The sequence below is a fragment of the Trichechus manatus genome, unplaced genomic scaffold (assembly GCF_000243295.1).
Source record: "Trichechus manatus latirostris isolate Lorelei unplaced genomic scaffold, TriManLat1.0 scaffold00007, whole genome shotgun sequence".
Classification (NCBI taxonomy): Eukaryota; Metazoa; Chordata; class Mammalia; order Sirenia; family Trichechidae; genus Trichechus; species Trichechus manatus.
Genome location: NW_004443943.1, coordinates 18,776,669 through 18,790,382, shown reverse-complemented (window position 1 = coordinate 18,790,382; position 13,714 = coordinate 18,776,669). Strand labels below are relative to the sequence as shown.

At 36.1% G+C, this 13,714-nt stretch overlaps 1 protein-coding gene across 4 annotated transcripts in view; it reads right to left on the bottom strand.

The window, feature by feature from the left end:
- TNKS2 (tankyrase 2) overlaps positions 1-13,714 on the bottom strand; it is a 61,996-nt gene that overhangs the window by 21,323 nt on the left and 26,959 nt on the right. For 3 of the 4 annotated variants that reach the window (XM_023739972.1, XM_023739976.1, XM_023739974.1), the window contains 8 exons: positions 10,762-10,853; positions 10,596-10,674; positions 7,642-7,813; positions 7,245-7,280; positions 5,512-5,591; positions 2,347-2,492; positions 1,080-1,245; positions 188-407 (listed from right to left, as the gene is read on the bottom strand). In XM_023739972.1, the coding sequence (XP_023595740.1) occupies positions 188-407; positions 1,080-1,245; positions 2,347-2,492; positions 5,512-5,591; positions 7,245-7,280; positions 7,642-7,813; positions 10,596-10,674; positions 10,762-10,853 (991 nt within the window). The remainder of the gene's footprint in view (positions 1-187; positions 408-1,079; positions 1,246-2,346; positions 2,493-5,511; positions 5,592-7,244; positions 7,281-7,641; positions 7,814-10,595; positions 10,675-10,761; positions 10,854-13,714) is intronic. The other variant, XM_004369925.3, reaches the window with a different exon arrangement.

Genomic DNA, 13,714 nt, shown 5'->3' with positions numbered 1-13,714 from the left:
TGTAACGTACCAGTGCTATGTGAACTTGAACTTAGCTAACATGCTTGAAGTATGGTTCACCTGTACAAATACACTGAAGAACATAATGGTGTCATTAGAACATATTTATTTACAGGAAATACTTTACTCAAGTAAAATGACTCTTAGATGTCACCAGTCTAAATCTGTGACAACTTCATCCACTTACCTGCTAAATGTAATGGTGTTGAATGTCGGCCTTGGGTATCACGGCAATTTACGTTATCAGGTGAAGACAACTTCTTTACTCTGGCTAAACAACCCTTTTTGGCAGCATCTAGCAAAGCTGCATCTCCCCGAAGTAGATCTTGGATATCTGTATCTCCATCTTTAACAAGATCCAAAGGAGTATTTCCATCTCTGTTTTTCTTTGTAGGGTCTGCACCGTGCTAGGCATATGAAAAACAGAAATGAAGGAACTGGCTTAAGTTTCCCGTTGATCATGAGAAAATAGTCAATGTAACTATACCAACAAAAACCACTCTGAGACAACCTTAAAGGATAACATGGTTTGTTATTGTTTAATTTATACACAGAAAATTATATAATAAAAATAATACAGTAATAGTTACATATTATTGAGTTTTTATTATGCAATAATACAGTACAAATTTTAAACTATAACTATGTTCAAAATAAAGCAATATCAAGAAAAATAAAGTAGTACCTATTAAAAAATGAACTATTTCTAATCTTCACAATCACTGGAATAAAGTATAAACCCGACTATCCTGTTTTTATTGCAAAATATCTATACTGCTACCTGTATTAAAACAGTACCATCAACTTAAAATATTTTGAGGTTAAGTACTAAATGGGAAAAATTAAGGTAATAATCAAAAGAACTACCACATGATGCTACCTGACTTTATACAATAATAATCTATGTGTGATAAACATACATGTAGACTGAAATACATATAATGTCATGACATTTATTAAGAGTCTTGGTAGAGAATTGGATAACTTTGCTTTCCACCCCTTTACTGGTTAAGTTTAATTAGGTAACATAAACATATTCTACGTAATGCACACTGTCCATAGGAAGTACTTAAATATACCTGGAGCAGAAGTTTGCAAATTTCGTATTTTCCTTTTGCTGCAGCTTCATGTAAAGGTGTAAATTTCCATAAATCAGCTACATTAACTACTGCTCCGTGCTTAACAAGAAGTTCTGCAACTTCGTAATGTCCATAAGAACACGCGTTGTGCAAAGGTACAAGGCCTCTGAAATGAAAAGTTAGATGAGCAGTGCAATAGACGGAGATGTTTTATTTAAATAATTACAAGTAACTGATGGAAGATTTTTCTTGAGGTATTTAAAGAATTATACTGATCGTATTTTGTAGAACGTAAATCTACTGAAAGTAGAAAGCGACTTCTTTATTTGAGGGAAAGGGAAATTTTCAAAAATATTTAAAAAATACAGAGAATATAAAAAAATCTTTATACTCATCATCCAGAATGGAGAAATGTATTATTTTTAATGAAAAATAATTTCAAGACAAATTGGAAGAATTAAAACATCCTCCAAGAAAATTAAAAAATGTACATTAAAACTCCGTATCACACTAATGCTGTTAATCTCCTTGACTATTATAAAATTATTACAAGGCATTATGCAAATAAGTCTATATAAATGTGAATCATCAGAAAATTTTAACTGAAATTAAAAAGCTATATTTAAGCTAATGTTAGGATATAGATTTCCTGAAAAAATACAAGTTACCAACTGTCTTAGTTATCTAGTGCTGCTATAATAGAAATACCACAAATGTATCTTAAAAAAGAAAAATTTATTCTCTCACAGTGCAGGAGGCTAGAAGTCTGAATTCAGGGTCCCAGCTCTAGGGGAAGGCTTTCTCTCTTTATCATTCTGGGGGAAGGTCCTTGTCATCAATCTTCCCCTGGTCTAGGAGCTTCTCAGCGCAGGGACCCCGGGTCCAAAGGACATGCTATTCTCCTGGCTCTTATTTCTTGGCAGTATAAGGTCCCCTGTCTCTCTGCTCACTTCTCTCTTTTATATCTCAAAAAAGACTGACTTAAGACACAACTTAATCATGTAGATTTCATCCTGCCTCATTAACATAATTGCTTCTAATCCTGCCTCATTAACATCACAAAGGTAGGATATACTACACACAGGAAAATCACATAAGATGACAAAATGGTAGACAACCACACAATACTGGGAATCATGGCCTAGTCAAACTGACACACATTCTTGGGAGACACAATATAATCCATAACACCAACTATCATAAACATACTTTCACATTCTCTAAAAAGATCAGAACAGACAAAAAGGCTGTGACGATTGGTACATACCCTTTATCTTTAGCATGCACATCAGCTCCATGTTGCAAGAGAAATTCCACCACAGATACCCTATTATACCCAGCTGCAAAATGAAGTGGTGTAGACTGACGCCCTTCAATGTCTCTGCAGTTGACACTCTGAACAGTGCACAATTTCTGCAGGATGGAATACAGTACACATATCATGCTACATATTCTGATAAATGGTTTAACATTTACATTTCTCGTTTCAACTCAAATGTCTCATTTATTTTCTTGTTTCATCAAATCAGTGTTCTCAGAAACTCTGTTATTCTTCTTATTTAATCTTATTATTTATCAGAATCCCTCAGGTTTTCTCACCTACATTGTATCATCAACTTTTTCTAAAACCAGCAGGTAAATTTCATGACCACCACTACTATTTACATAAAGGTAACCGAAGCATCAAATGTCAGTGATCACAATTTCCATTTTGTGGCAAATATATGTAGAGGTATGCTGGATCACAGTGGCAGTAACATCACCAAGGAACTTGTTAAAAATTTAGAACCTGCATTTTAACAAGATCCCTAGATGATCTGCAAGCACACTGTTTGAGAAATACTGCTCTAGGCCAATGGTTCTCAAACTTTCATGTGCATTGAGCCCCACTCTCAGAGTTTTTAATTCAGTGTGTCTCAGGTGGGGCCTGAGAATCTTCTTTCTAACAAGTTCCCAGTTGATGTTGATGCTGCTGGCTGAGGGATTATACTTGGAATTAATCATAGTGTACTTTATGGAATGAACTATAGAATGGGTCGCTGTGAGTTAGAATCAACTTGATGGCAGCTAAAGACAACACAACAACAGAATGCTATTAGTTATGTACTATCCTTGAGAAAATTAAGAAAATAGTCACTGAAATAATTTTCTATGCTCTTTGGTTCAGATGAGGAAGCCTAGTTGAGAAAAGCTGTAAGAGTAATATTCCAAATACTCAAGAGAATCTTGAGTATTGTACAAGGCATGAAAGTTTGGGGAAGTAATAAATCATGCTGCTCAAAAAGAGTCAAAAGAATATCAATATTAGTAAAAACCATTCCCTCTTTTTACTATCCTACCCTACAACCAGGGATAACCTAAGCCCAATAAACCAAAGGAGCCGGTTATGAGTGGATTTACCTCAAGGGCTTTATCACAGGACTGGTAAAGCTCTTCCATGCTTCAAAACAAGAGCTTGTTAGACATACAAATTCAGGGTCTCATATGAGATGGTGTTTCAGTGGGTCTGAGGTGCGGCCCTACGAATGAGTATTTTTAACAGGTATGCAAGGTGCTGCTAGGTTTGGTAGTTAACATAGGCCACTCCATTCCCAAAACCTTAGTTTAATTTTGTCTATTTTGGCACAGATTTTCTAATACTAGGTGTCCAATAAAGTATCTAGCTTGATGGATCACCAGCAAGCAAACAAATGAGCACATAAAATTAAGTGTTCTCTGGGTAATATGCATATGTTCATGTCCCAGTGATTCACAGTGAACCACTTGTCTAGAGATAGGTAAGGAATAGAAAGACCGATGGAGACACATTTCTGTCAGGGGTGATGGGTATCACAGGGAGAGTATGGGAGAGATGAAGGTCTTCTTTGACCCAGTGGCATTGTGTTTGTTCTCTAATTTCTATCCTTAGCTTCATCATCTCTTCTTTATCAATCTCTTCCTCTAGATTTCTACCTTTATTAAAACAAAGTTGTCTTTAATATCATGTTTAATGAATACAGATTTATGTTCTAATATGTAAGTGGATAAGTATTTTAAATTTTTTATCACTCCCCCACCCCCCCCAAAAAAATCCGCTAGATGCCCTTTAACTAGTCGCCTTTAATTTTTTTCATCACCTTCCCCATTAAAAAGAAAAAAAATCAGCTCACTCACTACCTTTTAACTCAAGTGATTTGTTTTTTCCGAAAGTCAGTAGTCAGTAATACAAAGAAAATCCTCCTTTCAATATCCTATTAGCCTCCTACTTAAGGGAATGAGAATTAAAATATAAAATGTCAAGTAATAAAATAACATTACAATAGCATTTTTCTCTGAAAAATGAAATTGAAAAATAAAATCTGAAGTTATTTGGAGATGACTGTACTGTTTACACAAGATAAAACTATATGAAAGGATCGCGTGGATTTTTAAATAAACTTCCAGAAAGTTCTTCATTTAAAAGGACAGTGAATAGATTCCCTCAAAGCTCAAGTTCCGATGAGACCGGCATTCATACTTCTTTCTTAGAAAATCTAAAATTATTAACTTTGTTGGGTGGGTTTGCTCAAGATTGAGAATGCCATACAGAAATATCTGAAACTGCTTCAAAAGCTACTTCTGCCATAAATTATATCAACAGATTTAGCTAGTTATAAAACTTATTACCTGTCAGTACGACAGGTAATCAAAATAGTGCACTGTTTTGAAAAAGTCTGTGAGGAAAAGAAAACCCAACAAGGGTTTTTTCCCCCACTAAAACCAAACCTGTTGCCGCGGAGTCAATTCTGATTCACAGTGACCCTACAGGACAGAGTAGAACTGTCCCATAGGTTTCCAAGAAGCAGCTGGTGGATTGGAACTGCCGACCTTTAGGTTAGCAGCTGAGCTCTTAACCACTATGCCACCAGGGAATTTAAAATAACATTACTGAATTATTACAGAATTATTTATGAAACATGCAGAATGAATTTCATGTTAGTTGAATTGTAAAATTCTTACTCTTTAAAAAAGTGGGGCAGAGAAATGAAGAAACCAAAAAAAATGTGTAGACAGAAGTGGCTTACGGTTTAGTTTTTTTCCCCTTGTTTTATGTGTCATATGTAAACAATAATGCACAATAATTTGATACACCTTCTTCTTTTAAAGGGACAAATGAATAAGTGCTTTAAACAAAATCCATCTGGTATGTAGATGGTAAATCCATTTACACGCAGTTTATTTAAATATGTGAACGTGACTTACTGAGATGCACGTGAAACTAAAATTCTTTTTCTTTCATTATTTTTATTATTCAATGCCCCTTATTTGTGCAGAACTAGATGAGCTTTATTGACCTTTAAGACAAGGCACATAAAAATAACCGTGCTCTTCTTGACAATAATAGTTCAGATTAATTAAACAGCATCAAAATAAAAAAGCCCTAAGTAAGCAAAAACGTAAGACCATATCTTACTTTCACAGTTTCTACATCTCCAGCCTTTGCAGCTTCCAGCAACTGTCTGTCTGCCTCTGAATTACCTAATGGGATGCCCTCTAAAAAGAGAGAAAAGGTGATTAACTTCCGTTTAGATGGCAGGTCCAAAAGCCTTTAAGGGAGGCAACAAATCAGAAACTGAAGTTCTTTTATAGTTTGGTAAATTATGTAGGAAATCTTCACGGCAGGAGGGAAAAACCTTTTTTGAAATAGGTACATAAACCTATATATGTAAAAGTTTATAAAATATGACTAAGCACTATAAAGGGACACAAAATGACGATGAAAGGCGGCCTGCTCTATAAGCAAGTCATGTGGAACGGTAGAAAAGTATTAAATTAGGAGCGCAATGGGCAGAGATCCAAGTGTGGTTCTGCCATTAACTAGCTATTGTCACAGGGCAAGTCACTTGCTCTTGGTCTCAGAGTTTTTTCAGTTTTAAAAACAGAAGTTAGACCAGAAGATATCTAAAGTCATTTCCAGCTCTAAAATTCTATGCTTTTATAGCACATTTAAGATTTCAAAGAAAAGGAAGAAAACATCTACCGTGCACCTTTTAATAAAATAAACTCCAGATAGATTAAAGACTTAACTGTAAAAAATTAAACCTTATAAGTACTAAAAGAAAATACAGGTGAGTATTTTTATATCTCAGAATGGAAAAGCTTCTTAGAGCAACACTTCAAAGTCAAAACCTAAAAGGAAAATTGACTTGGAAAAATATCTGTCACCAATAACACGGCATTAAACAAAGATATAAAGCAAAGATGGAAAAAATCATATTGCAATAAACGTCATGTATTTAGTATATAAGGAGTTCTTAAGAATACCCTAGAAGACCTCAACAAATGGGCTGAAGACATGAATAAGCAATTCACAAAAATAAAAAAGAAACAGCCAACAAACATATTAAAAGTGTGTCCAAACTTACAATCAGAAATGCAAATTAAAGTAAGATACAACACTGGAATGGATGTGTGGTATGTGGAAGAGGTAACAGGAATCTTGAAAGCAGTCTTATAGTTAGTTCGATTTTGGAAGATCCCAGAAGTTTGTTATCAATCTGTCTTTATCGATTCAATGAGTGTTTCCCAAACTGTGGTTTCCAGACCGCAGGCATAAGAATCATCAAGGGTGATTGTTAAAGATACAAAAGGCTTGACTCTTGTAATGTTTCTTCCCATCTGAGCTTTGAGACATCAAAGCTACTTCATTAAATTCTAATAAACGCTAGAGATATAGACAGACCAAAAACCAAACCTGTTGCTGCTGAGTCAATTCTGACTCATAGACACCCTACAGGACAGAGCAGAACTGCCCCCACAGGGCTTTCAAGGAGTGGCTGGTGGATTCGAACTGCCGACCTTTTGGTTGCAGTAAAGCTCTTCTTAACCACTGCACCACCAGGGCTCCTGAGATATAGACAAGCACACTTTAAAATTTTTGAGAACTATTTGGAAATGGACAGTGGTGGTGACTGCACGTGATGAATGTAATGTCACTTTATCGTACATGTAAAAAACGTTGAAATGGCGAATGTTTTGTTATATATATACTTACCACAATTACAAAGAAATTTATGGGACCAGATTTCTAGGCTCAAATGTTTAACTTACACCAGTAGTGTAGATACTTGACCTAAATATTTTAAATGTAACAAATACGAGAACATTCAATGGTTAAATGTTTTAATAAATCAAATCGTTGCTTACCTTGCATAAACTCTACATGCCTTCTATATAAAGGATCTAAAAGAGGAGTGAAGAAGCAGGGCCAGTATTTAGGGTGTTATTTATCTACTAAGAACCCCCTTGCCTTTTTATGTCTTCCTTTTTTAAAACAAGAAATATCAACTATTGTATCTTACTCTTAAAAACTTCCTTGATAAAAACTTAAAGCCAGCTATTTACTCAAGAGAAATTAGGTAGAAAAATGCTACTGAAACAAAAGTCATAATTAACACAATTGAGCACTGAATATGAGTTAAGAAATAGCCCCCCCCAAAAAAATCTCAAAAATTTTCTTTTTATTACCAACTCCTACATTTAACAACTGGGAAAAGATTAAAGAACAAATTTTTAAAAGTTATCTCATGGAAGCATTAAATACCTTGAAGAAGTTGCTGTACATTTTCATTTCCCATCTGTAAGGCAGTAAAGCCCTGAAGAGAGATAATGTTAGGATCACATCCATAGCTCAGAAGTAGGCGGCAGGTCTGCAGATGACCACAATGTGCAGCTCTGTGCAGAGAAGTCTGGCCAAGATTGTCCAGGGCATTAACCTTAACAATGGAGAAAAAGTTGAAATTAGCCTACAATGCAAAACTTAAAACCATCCAATCATGTATTTAGCACTTGTTACTAATTTAAAAATCTCAATCATTCTTTATTAAGCTTATTATCCAGTGCCAAAACAAGTATTTTTTGCTCAAATCTAGAACATAAATTCACCAATTCATGAATGCTGACATTAGAAAAAGACCCAATTTTGGTTTGAAAGTGTGAGATATTGAATAACAGTTGTGTTTAGCATTAAAGCATTCATTGATTTACCATATTTAGAGCTAGACAATAACTAAGAAAATTGAATACATGTGTTTTTATGGATCTCTGTGGTCCAGAAATGTGGAGACTAACCCCAAGACAGGCAATTAGTAACAAAGCCAGTGACTAACTTAGCATTAAAACACTTCTATTGGCTCAATCTTCTACCTTAAATTTATTATGTAAAATATAATCTGTATGGATAAACATAGACATATACTCACACAATGGAAAATTTCTCAGCAAAAAAGGGGCACCAACTATTGATACATGGATGAAGCTCCAAAACATTATGCTGAGTGCGGAAAGCCTTACACAAGAGAGTATATATGAGTCTGTGTATATGAAGTTCTACAAAAGGCAAATCTAATTTACACTGAAAAGAATCAGAATGGTTGTTGCCTCTAGGGGTGGAGAGTAACTGGGATGGGGCATTACCTCCGCCATGAGATAACGTTCTGTATCTTGATAGGGATTTTGGTTACTCAGGTGCATGCAATTAGTCAAAATTCAGCAAATGTACACTTAGGATTTGCGCATTTCATTGCATGTAAATTTTACATCAAAAGAAAAACTGTAAACAAATACTGAACTCTAGTTGATGTGCATGCAGAAGTATTTAGAAGGTCGTGTGCAATTATCTACAAATTATTTTGAGAGGTGTCATAAAATAAGATACACTGATGGACGGATAAACTGACAGATATACAATAAAACAACACAGTTTAAAATTTTAGTAGCAGAATCTAGGTGATGGACAGATAGTTGTTCTCCGTAAAATTCTTTCAACTTTGCTGTGTTGTTAGTTGGCATCGAGTTGGTTCCAACTCACAGGGACTTTGCTGTATTTTTGAAAAATTTCATAATAAAAATAAAGCACCTGTAAGACTTCCTCCCACTTCATCCTTCCCCACTCCATCCAGGTAAATAGTTCTTTAAAACATAACCGAGAAATTAATCCTGTGGTCACTGGTGTGTTTTGAGACATTGGTCAATTCATGTTGACAAGACTGGAGAATACTTCGAAAGGAATACAGCAAGAGTTTCTTAGTGAAGCTAAAACTGACTACCAATAGCTAGTCTCCATGCTTACAGAACCTGAGAAATCGATTAAAAATGCTCAAGGCAATTTATTTATTCACATGCCAAAACTCACTGTAATGTGAGATACATCCACTTGAAAACTTTGAGTACCATTTTGTGTTAAGATTAGGGCAACCAACTTGTCCTGGTTTGCCCAGGACTTTACAGGTTTTAGCAATGAAAGCCTTGGGTTCTTGGAAATTCCTCAGTCCTGGACAAACCTGGGTGGCTGGTCACCTTAGTCAAGATGGTTTTGTTGGATTTCACAACTCAAATTTAATATGCATCCAGATAGTCTTCAAGCAATGTACCACATTTATTAGAAAAGCAATCAACGAAGTTATAGAACAGACAGACAAATGAGATATACCAAGCAGTCAAGTAGAAATAAACTTTATTTTATTCAACATTTTACAATAGGAAAGATCAAGATTACACATTATCAAGAAATCTCAAAAATCAAAGAGAAATTAGGACATGGAGAGGCAACACACACACACACAAAAAAAATGTAGAATTTTAAGTGGTTCCTTGAGTGGAAACCCAAGGAAAGAACCTAAGGAAGGACAAATCACCAAACTATCATGCAAAGCCCACTTAGGGAAGTGCCTCAGAGGCCACCTAAGAGTTAAGGATCTCTATTCCTTTTCTTCTCCCTTCATCCGGAACAGCTCCATTCTTTGTTATGTATTGAATTTCTACTAAAGATTTTGTCTGAAGAAAGCACGGATCTGTGGCAAAAACTGTGGCAACTACTAAATTAGGTGACTGTTATCCCTTCCAATCTGAAGATACTATGTATATCTTTTACTGAGTTCCTGGGTAAGAAATGATGATTTCTAGTTTTGAGGAAACTATTCTATGAATAAAATGCTATGTGCATAAATGCCAATAAAAGAAGAGTAACTTCTCAACATGGGAGCTATAATGTTTTTAGTCAAATTATTTAAATAATTTATTTTCTTTTGTTTCAAGTTCTTTGGCTTAGTCACAGAAATAAGGGAGGAATGAGTAACACTGTGGTTGGGGTAAATAACAGGAGTTATCCTGGTAACCATGCAGTAGAAGAGGATATAGATATGAGAGACAAAAGAATACTGGAAAATAGGTCAGAGCCAGTATGTCTTAGCTGGAGATATTCTGAAGAGTGTGTACTGTTAAACAAAAAAAAGGCCTTAAGGCTAATTTGACCAGTGAAGTGTGGTTAAAATGAACAGCGGAGGAACGACATATAGGAGTGATGCATTTTTGTGTAAATCAATAGGCTTTCAGCAAAGAATCAGACACAGAAAAAGCATCTGCAGTACTATTTTTAAGTACAGATCAAGAGGGAAAAAAGTAACACAACAGTAATAGTTCAGGAAGTCAGGCATTTCATTTGCTAAACAGAAAATAACTCAATGGATTTACTCAAATATTACCAAAAAGGAAGTATACCTTTGCTTCATGTTTCACCACTACTTCGACAACATCATTATGCGCTTTCTCAGATGCCACGTGTAGAGGAGTCAAGAATCTTAAAGAGAGAAAGTCAACCAGACAACGAATGTATTTTCTAGAAAATAAAATGTCAATAATATTTAATTATTAAAAATATACTTACTCTTTAGTCTTTTCATTGATGTTTGCTCCTTTTCTTAGCAACAATTCACAAATCTGCTTTCTTTTGGGATATGGAGATGCAGCAGCACAATGCTAAATGATTTAAATTGCAGCATTAATCAAGGACTATACATGTCATTTTTAGTAAGAACATTTGTGTTTCCAATTAAGACATTCAAAAGGTTATTAACTTCTTTTGTTTTTGACCTAACTTTGCTCTTGAAAGACTTTTGATTGGATAGAATGTACAATAATTATCAAATTCTGACAGGGCCTGAAAATCCTAGCTACCAAATGATACCTGTTATCAAATATTTTGATCAAAGCTATAGTTGTCCTGGATCTTTGAAAAAGCCACTACTGATATGATGAAACCCTAAGTTGATGTGATCAACACCTCTTTCAAAACTGTTTCCATATAGCAAGGTATTTAATATGTTACTCTTTAAAGGTTAAAGACAACAACCCAAAGGGCTGGGGTTTCTTTACATGAAAAAATAACATAGCGCTCAACAGCTCTGGACTTCGCTTGGTAATAGCACTGATGTAATAGCTGACAAAATGAGTAGTATTTACACCTCTCTCAATTAGTTGCTCCAGCAGAATAAGGACACTGGACTGACTACCTACATGGCAAAATCTATGATAGAAAATAACACACTCTGAAGTTGGAGGCTGCAGCACCTATGTCTATGATGACCAAGGAGGAAAGGAAACGGGATTCGTCAGTTATAAACCTACTAAGTATTTTATGGTCATGGTCCACATCTTTGCATCCCCGGCAACCAGGACAATACTCATACACAACGGGTGTTCAATAAATGTGAACGACTGAATGACTAAATCAATATAGATATGTTAAAACTGAAACCTGTGAATCATAGAATAAAGGTTCTGCACAATTTTTAGCTACGCCGTTCTACATACCTAAATACACAATACACATGAAACTTTCCTGATTTTATCCTACTGTTAATCATTAAGCTTATTTGATCTTCATGACACTGAGACAAAGAACTAAATTTGGCCTTTTGTATCTGGTTTCTCAAGGAGCCCTGGTGGTGCAAATGGTTAAGAACTCGGCTGCTAACTGAAAGGTTGGCAGTTTGAGTCCACAGCCTCTTCACAGCAGAAAAACCTGGTGATCTGCTTCAGTAAAGACTACAGTCAACAAAACCTGTAGGGCAGTTCTACTCTGTCATATGCGGCACCTAACAACATATGGTTTCTGAAAATAAAAAAACCAAACCCAAACCCATTGCCATCGAGTTGATTCTGACTTACAGTAATCCTGTAAGACAGAATAGAACTGCCCCAGAGGGTTTCCTAGGCTGTAAATTTTTTTTTTTTAAAAGGCTATAAATCTTTAAGGAAGCAGACTGCCACATCTTTCTCCCATGGAGAGGCTGGCGGGTTTGAACTACTGACCTTTCCGTTAGCAGCAAGGGCTTAACCACTGTGTCACCAGGGCTCCTTTCTGAAAATAGCCCAAGCAATTAGGGTGCTCTTTGTCTTTCTAACATAGCCCGGCAGTAGGGATTACACAGGCCCCACACTTGGCAACTTAACTTCAGAAAGGGAGGGGAGCATGGTGCAGTCATGCATATTCATTGAAGGCCAAATGACTTAACTTTGCAGTAAGGTCCCAGTCATGCATATTCATTGATGCTTCAATGACTAAGTGACCCTGGATCTTGGAGCTCTCTCTTTGGGGTCTCCTGGATTGGTAAGAATATGCATCAATGGGAGAGGGGGGCACCTCCCTGGGGACAATGGAGGCTCCATGTGGGGAACTCTCCCAGACCTTGATGGTATGTCTCTTTGCTTGTATCCTTTCTATATAATATATATCCTTTATATATATATATATATATATAATATATTATATAATAATATATATCCTTTCTATATAATAAATGGGTAAGTGTAAGTACGGTAATAGCCTATAAATTTTGTGAGCTGTTATAGAGGATAAACAAACTCACAAGGGGCAATGCGCAATGGATTCTGACTTAGCTCAGGGTGGCTAGTTCAGAGGAGGGCTGTAAGCAGTTGTTAACGACAGGCTAAACTCCAGAGAAACTAGCTTTGAATGGCTGGGTGGCAGAGAAAGGCTACACTGGTAGTTATGAAGGACGGAGTCCTTCTAGCTTGTTACTTAGCCCCAGGGGACTAGAGGAAGAGAAAGGGGCTGGCTGGTCTAAAGTGCAGGGAGTTGTGCAGACTCCTGAGACTACTTCTGGTCCTCAATGACCCAGCCTTGTGTGGTCAGGAATGTCTGACCTAACTCTGGGTGGTTAGGGTGAGAGAGGAAGTGCCACGGAAGAAAAAGTGGTTGGCAATGAAGATCTTGAAAACGTAGGAAGGTGAAGCCTGGATCCACTTCCAGGTGGGAATTAGACTCATACTGATCCTTGCCAGGCAGTTAGTGATTAAGTTGGGATTTTCCCATCTTGCCCCTTTAACAGTACAGTTAGTGACAACAGCGTCGCAATGACTTTACTTCAGATTCATTTTTTGATGTGGCCATCACCACAATCATACCTTTAACTGCAATAAAACCATTTCCAATTGGTGAACATAGCTCCTTTGGTCTGTTAAGGGTAACCATATCAGGGAGTCTATCAAGATCACACAGAGAATGGAAAAAGTTTATTTCAAAAAATTCTGGATCATATGCTTTTCAAATTATACCCGCTTCTCCGCCATCCTGGGGTAGGGCCTGTAATCTCCAGAAACCTGGAAGAAACCTCCCTAGCGCCATTACTACCTACTAATATCTAACTACTGGTATATTTTAAGGTTAATAACGAGTTGTTTCATAGCAGAATATTTAGGAGAAAATAACATGCAGTATTAGCTTTTCAGACCAGAAACGTTTTCACAATGTCAGTGCCATCTCCAGTTCCTCTGTACAAGTCTTGACATTGATCTGATGCTGTTATAATTTTTAT